The sequence below is a fragment of the Ascidiella aspersa genome, chromosome 8 (genome assembly GCF_963924565.1).
Source record: "Ascidiella aspersa chromosome 8, kaAscAspe10.2, whole genome shotgun sequence".
NCBI classification, from domain to species: domain Eukaryota; kingdom Metazoa; phylum Chordata; class Ascidiacea; order Phlebobranchia; family Ascidiidae; genus Ascidiella; species Ascidiella aspersa.
In genome coordinates, this window is record NC_139454.1 from 20,628,003 (window position 1) to 20,643,224 (window position 15,222).

General features: G+C 37.5%; 1 protein-coding gene across 2 annotated transcripts in view; it reads left to right on the plus strand.

The window, feature by feature from the left end:
* LOC146136795 (F-BAR and double SH3 domains protein 2-like) overlaps positions 1 to 15,222 on the plus strand; it is a 49,831-nt gene that overhangs the window by 32,950 nt on the left and 1,659 nt on the right. For both annotated transcript variants that reach the window (XM_083396023.1, XM_083396022.1), the window contains exons 9-16: positions 2,547 to 2,669; positions 4,204 to 4,364; positions 5,599 to 5,692; positions 7,773 to 7,946; positions 9,451 to 9,771; positions 11,065 to 11,398; positions 13,187 to 13,422; positions 14,260 to 14,463. In XM_083396023.1, coding sequence (XP_083252149.1) covers positions 2,547 to 2,669; positions 4,204 to 4,364; positions 5,599 to 5,692; positions 7,773 to 7,946; positions 9,451 to 9,771; positions 11,065 to 11,398; positions 13,187 to 13,422; positions 14,260 to 14,463 — 1,647 coding nt within the window. The remainder of the gene's footprint in view (positions 1 to 2,546; positions 2,670 to 4,203; positions 4,365 to 5,598; positions 5,693 to 7,772; positions 7,947 to 9,450; positions 9,772 to 11,064; positions 11,399 to 13,186; positions 13,423 to 14,259; positions 14,464 to 15,222) is intronic.

Genomic DNA, 15,222 nt, shown 5'->3' on the forward strand with positions numbered 1-15,222 from the left:
ACAGGCAATAATCGCAATGACATTACGGCTAAAAAAGTCTGCCAGCACTGTGTCGAGCCTGCCAGTTACACTTTTTATTTTAGTTATAATTGTTAGTATATAAATGTCAGAATTTAGCGTGCGATTATCACAAAGTTTTTTAATATATGTAAAGCCTGTTTAAAGTAAAATAAAATATGATTTAAACGTCAGAATTTAGCGTGGGATTATCACAAAGTTTTTTAATATATGTAAAGCCTGTTTAAAGTAAAATAAAATATGATTTAAACGTCAGCATTTAGCATGCGATTATCACAAAGCTTTTAATCCTTTAATATTTGGTTGGCTAAATTACGGTTGGCCAGTAACGACATAAAACAGTGATTCATTCTCTCGAAAGACTTTCTGTTCTAAATTCGCCGCATTACCGTTTACCTAGCGGCAAGGGGTTACTCGATGTCGAAGCGGTTATCACGCACGTGAAACATTTATGACGTAACTATAGGTGCGATTAATGACGTATAAATGATGGTGTGTAATGTGGCTACTATGAATTGTAGGTTTGCCTGTCGAAACAAGTTGGTCCATATAACTGCGTTGGGTCGATGTGTCATCAAGCTTTCAAACGTATAACTGACATAGGGAAGAAAAATCAAAGTATATAATGAATAGGCGTTTAATTAAAATGTTGACACACACCTTATTCTATTTTTTATTTGACAACGTAGTACGAAACCAAAGTGCTCCTCAAATCTTTGATCTTGAACAGAGTTTATTGCGAAATTACATTGGTCAAATAATAACCGCTTATACGGTATAAAATTTTCGATTCGTTGGCCATGTTTAAGGTCTGCAGGGAGATTTAATTACTGGCGTCGTCTTGTACTTTTCCGCTGTTTAAAGAGAAACCAATTGGGAATTTTGACATTCAAATGCTGGGGAATTGCCAGATTCTGTTGCATAAGGTCGTTACTGAATAGTTTTCCCCCATATTTGTCATTTTTTTCAACAGTTTCCACTAATTTTTAACTGCCCGTTTTTTTCCAAATAGAAATGGGCTTGTCAATGTCTGAGGTTAAAAATAAAATTGACGTATTTCGATTTTTTTTTCTTCTAAATGGCGCCGTACCAATTCGTTCTTATCTTAGTGCATTTTGAAATACAATGTTTCAATGTAAACAGAAAACTTATCCTTTGTCGTTAAGGAAACTTGATTTTCACATTTATCTGTAATGTGTGTGAAATAAACAAAAACATGTCGGTCATACTTGTCTGTCAACGTGACTAGATATATTTGTACATTAAGTGAGTAACGAGCTTTAGCGCAAATGCTAGTCAAGTGCATTCGCGCTTTGATTTGTAAACAAAACCATCTTTCAACCAAACACATGAAAGTCGATTACAAGAGCCTACGCAAAATGTAAACATTTTACCAAAAGCTAAAAAAATGTAAAGTTTCGCGTTGACTGGTAAAAATTTAGGCCACAACTTTGTTTAATCATTAAGATTTGTTGCTTTATTTTGTTGTTCTCCTAACATACTACCGAAAGTAATACCCACGACTATTGTAGTTTACTTTCTTTGATTATAATTATTTTTTAATTGTAAAAAAAATTACTGCGTACATGTACTTTTGCGTTTGTGTACCATGTGTTTTGTGTGAAACTGCCTATTATCTATTAAATTTTACTAGAATATGTGATGTAATAAGAAGAGACTCGCAGTAAACAACCCTAAGCAAGAAGATACACTTTTTACCGTCGCCATAAACTTTGCATTTGAGCTGTAACTAGCTACGCAAAAGTACTTCCACTACGTAGGCAGATTCACAATATTAGCCGACAGGTGTTCCTCACTAAATGAGCGCTACAGTTACTGACACAAGCCAGACAGAATGACGTCATTGCAATTACAGAGAAAATGAGCGTCTGCCTTCCTATCTACCATATTCAAAGCTGTGCTGTTTGTCTTGTCCTTATTTGGCGGCGGCCCACGATTGATGTGCTATTGTCGTTTGTTTACAAATAAGCGCCCATTCTATGACAATGCGAGATTCAAATTAGGCCTCAGTGGATTACGTCGTATATTATGCTTTTGTTAAGGCTATGCTAAGCTGTCTTTCACATGGTGGCTCTTTAAATTTCCCAACCAATTGGAAATGATTGCTTTTTGAGTTGGGTGATTGGAGGAATAGTTGACTGAATTCAAAACAAACAATTGTTTCATAGACTTCAAAAGATGCACATATATTTCGTATAACTTTAGTTTCTGTTGCTCTACCGAGTACTATTTACCGGTAAATATATCTATTTAAGGTTTTTAACTTTTTTCATTTTAATTCAATTTTTAATATGCTAAAAATTGTAAAATCCCTTAAAAACGGACATCTTTTTTTATTCTAAATTTTTTTCTTCTTCTTTCACTTATGTTTTCTCGAGATATAAAAAAAACACACTTGGCATTTGGTGTGTAACTCCTGAATAGTTCATGGTAGACGGCTATCTAATTTCCAAACTCGTTCGTTCACTATAAGGCAGGCGACTTTAACTGGTTGTTTTTTCTTTCAGTTGCTCGACGGCGACCTGTACACCAAGTTTCAAGAGTATTTGGCGGCGCTCAGTCGAATAGAGTTAAATGCGGCCAATTCGTGCCAGGAGGCCTATGGACTCTCAGCGCACCACGCCACAAAGGTAAAAGCGACTTTCTCGAATATTTTCGTGTCCAACCCTAAACGTATGGCAAAACTTCGGCCCCAATATTACATTTTTGAAATAAGCTATTGCTGCCAGGCATAATGTATAACCGAGTGTTGCTTATCCAGCAGTTTTGTTATAAACAATCGACGTTTCGACGTCCTATACAAGACGCCTTCATCAGGATAGTGGCATATCACGCAAGACAGATTTCAAAAGAAATCGTCGAAACGTCGATTGTTTATAATAAAACTGCTGGATGAGCAACCCTCGGTTATTAAATCTTGGGTTTTAAACAGGTTCCAGATGGACCAATTAGCTATGTTTACTACCAACAACTTTAGGTACAGACCAAGTACAATTCAAGGTCAGTTTTTCATGTTGATACCCAGTGGTGGAAAGTTTATTTTTTACTTACAAGCTGATTCGTCACAGTTTTGATAAGCATTGATTATAAAGTCTGCCTGGCAGCCAATTGTCTCTTGTGCGCGTGCTAGTTTTGTATATGGTACCCCAATCGGGTTGCTACTATTGTATTTTGAGCTTTCTAAATCAATACAGAAAACTTTCAGTAGTATTTTTACGGACTTGTTCCATTTTTAGCGGCGTTTAACCATTTAAAGCCAACTTTAGTATAGCGTACGGTGTGACACAGCACGCAACCTATACTTACTACTCTACGTCGGATATGCCTCTTGGTACATTTTTGTAGTCGTAACGTTATTCACAACTCGCAGCTTCAATAATTTATATATGGCTTTAGTCTGACATTTTCTAACGTGGGGCTGTGGTGGCTCAGGCAAGCGATGCCATTGTTATTTCGAACAATACGGCGCGATGAAGCGGTTTTAGCTGGAGTCTGGCTGGAGTCTGTTACAGGTTTTACAATCGAATATGTAAATGGCTTAAACTTTAAGGTCTATTCCCCCTCACAGTAACTGATCTCCCTCCGCCTTGTATCACGTAGTATTGCGAATTCTCCATAGTTAAATAACGGATAGTGTAATTACAACGAACACTTCGCTAACTGAACAACACTATCAATAAGAGTCTATGGAAGGTATGCTGACTTGGGCGATGTTTGTTTTGGTACCCTCTCTATTCATTTAGGTCTATTTCTAGACACTAGACCGAAATTTCATAAAGTTTTTACAGAATTATGGTACTCACAGACAACTAAATATGTTTTTTTAGTTGTCCGTTGTCCCTAACATAGACTAACTGGTAGAATAATGCTGTGTCGCTCAAATTGATGTCAATACAAGCACTCAAAATAACGACACTGAAACTGGTAGCAATGGAATTTATATAAAATTCAGATTTACCTTTTTTATTCAAAAAATAAAATACATTTTACATGTTTTTTTTTTGTTTTTTTTCACGTAATACTAACGCGTTGATTGTATGTTAAACACGCAAGTAACAACACAAGTTTTCACGCGTCAATGCCAAATTTTGACAAGACTAAATCGGTCCCAGCCTTTAAATCGGCCAATAGCTGTTTTTTTCTAACGATCTTCCCAACTTTTAGATCACCCGCGAGTACAACATCCGATGTTTCCTGCGCGAGAACCAGGTTTTCGAGTGGGGACCCTGCTACGACTTCGAGCCTTGTGGCGACGACCCCAATGCTGGCAAACTGGAGTTCGAACGCCCCGAAGAGGATAATTCTCTCAACAGAGAGGCGCGAAAGTAAGTTGCCTAGATCAGTGGTTTTCAATCTTTTTAGCTTACGTACCGGTAAAATTTCAAAACAAGTTTAAAGGACCGGTGGACCTTGAAAAAATTAACCCAAAATGTAATTCCGACACAAGTGTGCAACTAAAAGTCCTATTAGCTTTCACATATAACTTGTCTTAAATTTTAAGACTTGGCTGTAGCCCGCTTTTGAACAGTTGGGCACAACACTTGCAGCATTGTGACGTATGATAAAGCCTAAATTAGACCATTGACCTTATGTTACGTCACAATACCGCAAATTACGGAACTGGCGAAGTTCTAAATTTGATAGCCACGCCTTCAAGATCTTGCATTTTGTTATTGAGATATAAATTTGTAATACATTTGGCGGACCGACAGGAAAGTTGACGCGGACCGGCCGTTTAGAACTACTGGCCTAGAGTCTCTTTGCGTTTCCATATTTCTGGCCGAAATTATACCTGAGTTTTTGTAATCACCCCTTTTACGCTAGATTTAAAAAAACGTAAAACGTTTTAAAATAATCCAAAACATCTTCATTTATAACTGTGTTTCTCAACTATTTTACGCGTCAATCCATTACTAAACGAAAGTAACAGCCAGCAAGCTTTGAAAACCAAATTCTATTCAAGGAACTTTTTATACATAAACAAAATATAAGACGAATGGCGTAAATAAATTTAAATTTAATAATATAAGTCTGGTATTCGTATTTTTCTGACAATTTGCTTGAATTAAAAAAAATCTTGCTCTGGAATCCAGAATATCCTAGTATATTTTTATTAAATCATTTAACCTCAATTTTTAAGGGTGATTGATTAATCCTTATATAAACCCTACAGGGCCCACAGTCACAGCAATAATTCGCAAAACAATTTGCTTTCATGTGTATATTGTGATAAAAATATAATCTCCCAAGTTTAACATTCCTAACAACTGTCATTGTAGAAGTTTGTAAACTGTAATACATGCCCAGGCTGTTGCCAAAACTCCATATTTTGCCAATATAGTGAGTAGCCTACAATGTAACACTACACAATGGCTCTTTTCAGCTCTTCAGCAATCTGCTCCTGTTTTTTTAAACATTGTAAACAAGTGCTATAAATGTAGCCCCTCGCGAATGTACAATTAGAATTAACCAATACGGTTCAAGTCCACTTTCCGGTCTCCAGTAAATCAAGCTTTAGCTGTAGTTGTAGATATTACCGATTTTTTTCTCGTTTTGAAGGTGGGCCAACTTCTCGGTGCGAGACAACATGAAACTGCAGCGAAATAGCAAGTTAAAACACGAGCTGGAAAAGTTGACGCAGAAATATGCCGAGGTACGTGTATCCAATCCTTTAAACACAATGAATTGTTACCATTTGTTGCTTTACGATTTAATGCGGTGTTGTAAAACGAAATTGATTTTGTCTAGGACCTTGGGGGCGTTTTTTCACACCTGGACAATTTCGCTCATCGCCTGGGCTAATTTCGATAGGCTTTGTTTGTTTGCGTATGTTAAACTTAGTAAAGCAGGGGTTCTTGAAACTTTTTTACCGCGGACCCCTAATTTTTTTTTGCCTTGCGTGGACCACGGTAGGCAAAACAAATCCCAAATGATATCATAAATTGTCGTCACAGTACAAATAAACTTCATAAATCTGCTGAGTTTGGTCCAAAAATGTGAAAGTGAAATGAAGTCTAAATAGGATTCGGTGCAAAACCGTTTTATTTTTAATCAAGCTGTTTTCTTTAAAAAAAAGATTACCTCTTTTATATACATTAATATTTCAAGTAGGCCTTCATGGACCCACTAAAACTAGTTCGCGGACCCCCAAGGGGTCCATGGGCCCCAGTTTAAGAACCCCGGTTGTAAAGCAATAATTTTGCAGTTACATCCCAGTGACTATAATTTGTTCTTTTTTTATTTCGCAATATTTTAACCTTTATTAGCAGTTTGCTAAAAATGCATAACATTACAAGAATCCTCAAAACGCTTTACAGACTTCCTTTATCTAAGTGCGTGCTTTGTTATGTTTGAAAAAATACCAGATTAAACTTTTGTTTGTCGAAGCGTTTAGCAAAGTGCCCATTCAAATCGGTTCACACGGGTTAAGACGCACTCAAGCACTTTAGTTCGCCTTTCTAAGTTCTCTTCGATTTTTGAAAGTAAGCATTTCACGCAAACGTACGGGGAAATATATCCTGGTAAGAACCTGATGAGTGTAACTTTCTAAACACAGCTCTTTGAACTTTTTGCAGTTTGGTAAATGACATATTCGCATAAGAAATTATAGCAAAACGTGGTGCTATTATAAACCTTTAAGCGATATAACAAATCTGTTTATTTTTGTGTTCACTTCGTAACACAAACTATATCGTGCTTTACCCTAACAAGAGAACCTAAAGATTTTACCGTATATTTTAGTATAGCTTCAGAAGCGCACTATAAAATATGCATTTCGTCAAGTAAATGGCATTGTTAATTTTACAACTTTTATAGTCCGCATTACGTTTTCTATTGGAAAACATACTAAGCTTATATTATAGTGATTTGCCATTTTTGACACTAATATAAACGTCCGCAGTTCTACCCTGAATAAAAGCTCACAATCTTAGTATAAAGTCTAATTAGGCAGTAATGACTTGTCAATAGTAACAAATCATGGCCAATATAACCATAAGTGGCCATAATGAAGCCTCCCCCGCTAACTTTAGCCCCGCTTTGTAGAATTTATCCATCGCAGTTTATTGTGTAGAGTGATTATAGCCGACTTCTACAAATCTTGAAGGATGATTTAATTTAGTTTATTTCGCCTTAGTAGCTGGCCAAAAATAACTACAGAAAGGTCACTGCGGGCCGCATTGAATTTGAACTGAGCATTATGTTATTAAAACGTGTAACTTTAGTACATCTTATTACTAGTAAAACTATATGAATCAGGCGGTCCTCTGATTGTTTTGTTTGTCCCAGTCAAGTCATAATTACAGCAAGTCAATTCTAAGTCAAGTGTTTGTCATAAAATCTAAATGTTAAACTATTCAATTGGTGAAGAACTCTTTCGATTATAAGCAATAACTCAACTAAAAAATAGCATAAAACGCAACGTATTGTAAGCAAATAGCTTTACTTGCAAAACTTAAGATAAACAATCCAATTAAAAAAGCGAAAACACTTCATTTTAACCAAAGTCATTTGTCCAAAAGACTTGAGTAAAGTAAAGTCATTTCAAAAAAACAAACTTGAGTGCACTTAAGTCAAGTCCCTTACTTAAGTCATTACAACACTAAATGCTACCATCTGGCATCACCTCTTCCGACCCTTTAATATCACACACAACTCCAGCTCTCGCCGCTGCAAAGTTCGCTCACAACCAACTCGCCTGTTTTTGAAAAATGCATTCTTGTGTGACGTCACAGAACCCCGACCTGGCGACGGAGGCGGCGGCGCAGGAGGCCGAGGTGCGACTGGAGAAGTGCAGGGAAGACGTGCGCAAGTACGAGACCTCACACTTGCAAGCCGAAGCTAGGCTCGAGGTCCTTCGAGAAGCGTCGGTGGACGTGGACACTTGGTTGGCAAGCGCCAAAGCCCAGGTTAGTTGCAGCGTTGCCGTGTTTTGGCTTTGTTGTAATGCGCGGACAATCCGGACATATTGGGTTTAAGGTTTTTTTTTATTGAATCAGGCGACCATTTTTTGTGATGTCGAGCATGGTGGTAAAAAAGGCTGGCTTGTTTTTTTCTTGACCAATGAATTTGTTCGCGTCAATAGTTATGTTCAACGTCTGGCTATATGTACGAATTTTCATACGGTTTGTAAAACGAGAAAGTTATTGTAGCAGGTCTATCAGGGCTTAATTCGTATTGTCGGTTTATTTTTATTTTTTTCGTAAATTTTGCGTAGTTTATCTTGAAACATAATTTAGATTTGTTCACGACCCCTACTGTAGATAATTTCGAATTTTGGAAAGGTTTTTGAAAATATATATTTATTGTAAAAAGTTTTCATTTTTTAATCTGCGAAACAAACCAACGCAATCCTAATAATTTTAATTGAAATGTTTCACTATGCCTTTTGCCTTTTTAGTTTTTATCTTTTTTCATTTTTTTAATCACGTAATTCGTCGCGGGAACTTATTTGTCTGACTCAACAATATAACCGAAATTGCATTACCATCAACGTCAGAATAAGACCTTAACCAAGTGGTTCTTGAACTGTGCGTGCGTCGCGACGCCCTGGCGCTATTTTCAAAGGCGTCGCCATAATTCCGTTTTGTATCTAAACTCAATTAGTGCCTACAGGTATTATTATCTCATGACAAAAGCATTTGGATCGACTGTTACGAGAAAAAGGCACAAATTGATTTATGCTTTTCTGGTATAACATATGAATACACAAATAAAATTAAATATAAATTCCTATCGCTGGGTGTGGCTTGAGTCCAACGAACTTTATCAAAGGCTTAACAAGAAAATATATAAGACCCCTTCGCAAGATGACGAAATCCACGGAATAATTTAATTAGCCTCGCCCCAATTTTACCGGAATTTTTTTAACAGTAAATAAGGGGCGCCCAAACGTGCAATATCCTGACGCTCCGGTTTTATATGTTATGTACGGTATTTCGAATTTAGTTTGGTGGATTTAAGACCCTTTTCGCTTATTTTGTCGTAGATTTTATTGCGCATTTTGTTTTACTATGACGTTAAAGTGTTAATACTATGATATTGGTTGTTTCTCGACTAGCTTCTTTTTTAAATGGTGTAGGTCAGTTGGTAGAGCGACGGTCCCGGCCTGACCGGAAGTCGTGAGTTCGAACCTCACTGCAGGCTAGTTGTTTTTCTAACCTGCTCTGCTTGCATAATTGATCGACAGATTTGGCGAGTCTGCGATTGCTTTTCGGTGTACTAATAATACGGAAACCGTATACGTTGGTCAAAAAGCAGTTTCATATGGGCTAGATCGCAGTTGTTAACTCACATATGTGTGTGCATGTTTCTTTACTATAATATCATCGAGAATCCGATGTGGCGTAGGCCTTGCTGTGTGCTCCCAATATAGTTTTTTGTTCAGCATTCGACTTATTTATTCCCTGTCAGGCCGCCAAGGACGCGTCGGTGTCGCACGCCAACATGGTCCGACGCCAGTCGATGCACAATCGCTCGCACAACAAGCAGCAGCAGCGACAGAACAGTCGCCCGAATAACTCGCCCAAAGCCAACGGCGACCACTCTATGTCCGCCCAACTAAACAACGACGACGAAGAAAATGAAGAGCACGATTTCTTCGACGACGAATTCTACGAGGACGAGACTTTCGACGAAGACGCTGGAGCCTTTGACCGTGACAACCTCTCCTTACCTTCCAGCGATCACAGTCGCGTCTATCCCCTCACCTGTACAGTTAGATACGCCTATGGGGTGAGTCGAACTCGTTTCGTTTCTTGAATCGGGTAGTTTTACGTAATCTTACTCGAATCCCGAGTCCGACTCCGCAGCCCTGGTGTTGACTACTATGGCATTTGTACTGTTTGGTTATCGAGTTATATTCAAATCACCGCCCTGTGATGAAATTTTAGGCTTATAAAAACCTGTGAAGTTTGTGCGTAAACTTGTTGGGAAAACTCGACAACTTTATATATTGGCCTTTTTCATTGCCGTGCTGTCGGTTTGTTCATAACTTTTCAAGTAAAACGTCACCAAATAATCTTTAACAATAACATTACACTGGTTTTGCAAATTTATGTCGAAGTTTCCACTGTAAAAATACTAATCTATTTCAATTTTTTTTGGTCACTATTACGGCTTTACTCCGCCTTTCAAATTTTGGGTCAAGTTTAAAGTAGGACTGTGGAGTCCGTTAGAAATAACCTACGGTCAAATGTGCGATTTTATCCAGCCCAAAGTCCGGCTCCAAATCTGCAGCCATTATTTCACCCATTTACGTAACTAAAACAGCGTTGATATTCAGCAATCCACTCAACCGGGTGTCATATAATTCATTCACCCACAGTACATGGTAGAAAATATTCCACCATATGCTATTCCTTTACCATTTACAGTTTGTGGCAATAGGAGTTTTGAAAGTTGGTACTGTGCGTTCCAAGTCCGACTCAGGCTCGGGTAGTCTTACTAAAAAATATTTTTATATTTGATATCCGGCAATAGAAGGTTATAGGTTTTAAAAAAGTTTAAAATATTATGGAAAAACATATGGATTATGGCATAAGGTCAAAAAACATGCCATGATGAGATTAAATTAGACTGAATATTAAAAAGTACCCTTAAAAACGCAAGTAGCACACCTCCGAGACTCTCGAGTCCGACTCCAGCAGATCCCAAAATCTGACTCGGCCTGTGCAGCCGTGGTTATGAACTTAAATTTGGAACGGAAACAGAGTAAAAAGAGATGAAAAACTTGATGGAATGAAATGTTGGCAGTGGTCCAGAATCGTACCACATTTTGGCCCGGACGTTCATATTGCTAACATTATTTGGGTTAGGGTACGCGTTAGCGTTTGGTTTTGGGTGGTGAAGTGTTAATGTTTATATTTATTTCCCCATATATATACTTTTTTTCAATTTTCAAAACTCGTTTGGTTACTGTAAAAAAGTGGTAGGCCTTCTAGACCAACGCCAAATTGCAGCCGTGCTTTAAAGTGGCCCCACAAAGCACCAACGCCACATAGTAAAACTTTTTCTCATGGTTGCCAGGCAACGCGCGAAGACGAGCTGACAATCGAGGTCGGTGACGTCATAGAGGCGGTGGAGGACGGCGATCTCGATCAGTGGGTAAAAGCCCGGAACAAGCGAGGCCATGTTGGATACGTGCCCGAAAACTACATCGAGTTCCCTGCCTCCGTGAGCACGACTCCTTCCCACCAATACGCTCTTCCTCCTACTGAAGAAGAGGTTTCCGCTCTCGAGTCCGTTTCCTCCAGTTCCTCGACCTCCGGAACGTCCTCCATGACTTCCGGGTCTTCCGGAAACGACCGCGAAGTCGTCCAGATTAACTCGGGACACCACGCAGCCGTCGCTAGGAGCGGAAGTAAGTAGACTCCTGTTTTTTTGCTTTGGTTCTTAAACTTTTTATGACACGTCCCCATATGTCAAATACGGTGTCAAGGGTATTTCATTGGGCTCATATATGAAAATACAAAGTAGCCCAAATCATTTTTTCGTGAACATTTGTTTCATTCTTAGATGTTTTTCTATAGTCGAACACTGTTTTTTTTTGTTCTTGGAACATTAGACTTTAATACCTGGTATGTGTTAGGCGTAAGTTTGATTAACTAGTTTGACGCCTGATATGTGTTAGTGTCAGATGCTAAGGTGGTATTCGTGCCATTCTGCCAATTGAAGGCAAAAAATTAGCGGTTAGAAAGCGATTTAAAGAATTTTGAAGACCTATGAACTGTGTTCACTAAGAATATGATTTCAACATTTTTCAAACTCAAAAATTTGTGCATTATTTTGTTTTTAATAATCATTGTTTATCAATCTGTTTTGACTGCAATGTTTATCGGAAATCTTTAACTTGGTAACTGATAAAATAATATAATTATTGATTTCGATTTAAAACATAATTGAAATTAGGACTTTTAAATCAGGATTGTGCTTTTTTGTAACATATAAATCGGTATTTTTACTGGATAGCGCTCGCCGATTTGAAGTTTAACTTTCTGTATGGTCATTTTAATGGTCCTGTGCTTTACCTAAAAAATATACCCATGTGCAGTTAGGTAACTAAACATGGCTCATTATTTTGCCATTAGCGAATTTTGAGGCTGCTAATGTTTGAAATTTTTTGGTGTATGGAGGGTAATTTTGACTAACTTTGTTTTTCTATTATTTACGACCAATATTGTTAGTTCAGAACAATCTGACACAGTTGATGGAGACCCACGTCGAATTATGGAGTTTGCGCGATTCGATAATGTTTTTGCAATATTGCTTTTGTGTTGTGGGTAACAATATTTTAAGCAGGATTAAATGTATACTTTTTCGATTCGTGTAAACATTTTACGTGGCTTCTATGCAGCTTTACGACTGAAAATTAAAATGCCCCCCAAAATAAATAAATCTCATTTTTTTGCGCGATTAAGACTCCGCTATGTTGCAAGGTAACCTTGTGACGTCATCTTTAAACTTTTCAATTGTCCGCCGAACGAAAATATCAGTACGACCCTGGTTGTGCACTCTAATAGTTAAAAAAATCTATTTGCTTTAAGAAGCATTGTCTCACTGATGAGTCGTCCAGAAAAACAGAATTAAATTGGATGAGATACTTGATAAATATTTGAGAGGGGGCGTGTTTTGAAAAAAGGTAAAACTCACTGAAATCCGTATTAATAGTTTGTGACTTTTTCAGTATTAAAAAACAATTTTTCTGATGAAACTTTTGGTGGAATAATTGTTATTTTTACAAAAATAATTTATTTGCTAACCTTTGAATGTAGTCTCGGTCAGCAAATTTCAATGCGCACAGAACGCAAAAAAAACAAGTTGCCTAGAAATCCTTTGGAACTAAACTGCTTGTTTAAAACGGCAACAAGTGTGCATTTTTGTTCTGCCATTCGGTTTATGTAAACATGAGAGCAACCAACAGTTTTTTATTAGTTTTTTTTTTCATTTTTTTGCTAAAAAACATTTTTTTTGCTGAAAAGATTACTTTTATTTGCCGCGTTTTAAAACGTCGCACCCGCTTGCGTTTAAACAAAAAATAACTTTTCAGCTTCTCGGCTCTATTAGGCAAAAAAAAACAAAAAAAAACAGCAGGTTGTTTTTCATAATACCAAAGTGCCTCCTCTTTCTATTAAAATCTACTTTCTTTCAGTTTGCCTTGCCAAGGCGATTTACGACTACGAGGGCTGCTCCAGTGACGAGTTATCCTTCCCTGAAAACGCAATCATCAACATCCTTTCCAAGGACCTACACGGCGTCGATGATGGGTTTTGGAAAGGCGAGCTAAACGGCCGGATCGGGGTTTTCCCCGGTATTGTGGTAGAAGAGATCACGGGTCCGACAACTGTCAATCAAAACTTGAAAGTCGAGTCGGGCCACAGTCCTTCGGTAAGTTGCAGAAGTTAATGAAAGTATTCCATGACAGTGTTGTAAACAAGTCAATTTGAAATGACTTAAGTCCAAGTCAAGTCATTTGAAAACTAACTTAAGTTCAAGTCAAGTCTTTTGTAAAAATAACAAGTTAGGGTCCCAGTCTGTCATCGATTGCCCAAGTCAAGTCATTATGAGAGCAAGTCAATTTTAAGTCACGTCCTTGACATAAAAGTAAACTGTTAAACTATTAAAATTAGTAAACTCGCTGGAATATGAGCAACAATTTAACTCAAAAAATAACACAAACGCAATATACAGCAATAAAAGTGTTTAATGGCAAAACTTGAGATAAATTATTTTAATCAAAAACACTTAATTTAATTCCAAGTTATTTGACAAAACGACTTAAGTTAAGTCAAGTAATTTGAAAACAGTGACTTTAAGTCAAGTCAATGACGTAAGTCATTTCAACACTGATTCCAAGACAGTTCTCTGTGAACTATAACCCTGAGACACAGTGCTACTACGTTGTTATCATCTACATTAGCTAGGGGTCATCGAACGTTCTTACGGCCTGTAACATATAACCCCAAAACGGTTAGTATAATAGTTCATCAACGGAGAATTTAAATTGTGATAATTTACAAAAAATTGTTAGGGGTCCGCGGCAAACAAGGAGTTCCCCTTGAACGAATATTTCAAACATAACTGCTTTTTAGCACAGGTATACATAATTTGTCAAAATTTACACATTAGGTCAAAATTTAAAAAAAAAAAATTTTTGGTCAAAATTTCCAATTTTTTAGGTAAAAAAATAACCGCCCTTCTAGCAAGCCTTTATGTGCTTTTCAGATCTCTCCCCTATTCGACCGACCCCCCAGCTTCCAGCCTCCCCCACCAAACGAATGCCCCCCTCCCCCGCCCGTAGGGGGCGACCGCAACCCCTCGCCCGATTCGGGGGTCATCCAAAACGAGCTGATGGTTCCTGAGGTCGGACACCCTCGTACCTGCTCGGCTCCACCGTCGCCAATCTACTCGCAAGTGCAACCAAAGCCGGTAGGTTGCTAAAACCAAAAAATTTTTACTAAAAATATCGAAGCCATAATATTCGATAAAATCAAATATTTCGCAATTTACAGACGTTTTAATCTTCACTTGATTTTTACACTGATGATAGCATGGCTCATTGCTGAAACGTCTGTAAATTGCGAAATGTCGATTTTTTCGAATATTATGGCTTCAATATTTTGATTGAAATTACTAAAAAAACGTGTAATGTGTTCCCAAATAATTTTAAATATATATTATGAATCAGATTGGGCTTCGCGCTGCAAATTTTTGTTCTGCTTTTAAAGGTCCTTAAAAATCGGTTTTAAAAGCTCTGGAAGGAAAATTATTTTTCTTTGTCATTTTCTTAAATCGGGAGGTATGGAAGTAATTTGTGTATTTAATAAATTGCCAACACTTTAGTTGTATAAACTGTGTTATGTTTTTGTGTGATCTATTCAAGTCGCCTTCAGGATTAATAACGTCGAACATTCCTCGTGGTACAATGTATTAAAGACTAAAGGATTTATTTTAAAAAATTGGTATTTTGGCCACAACCCAGTTAATGTCAAAGTTACGTGGATAGAAAATACATTACTTTTTCAGTACCAAAAGTTATGGTTAAAGTCGAACTTGTGGCGCATTAACCAGGGTAAGCGTACCCCAAAGGGGTACAATGAAAAGGGTCTCATACTGGTATTTTACTGTTTTAAGTTATTAATTTATTGTGTTTGAAAGATGAAGCCTTATCTAATGGAAGACAACTTC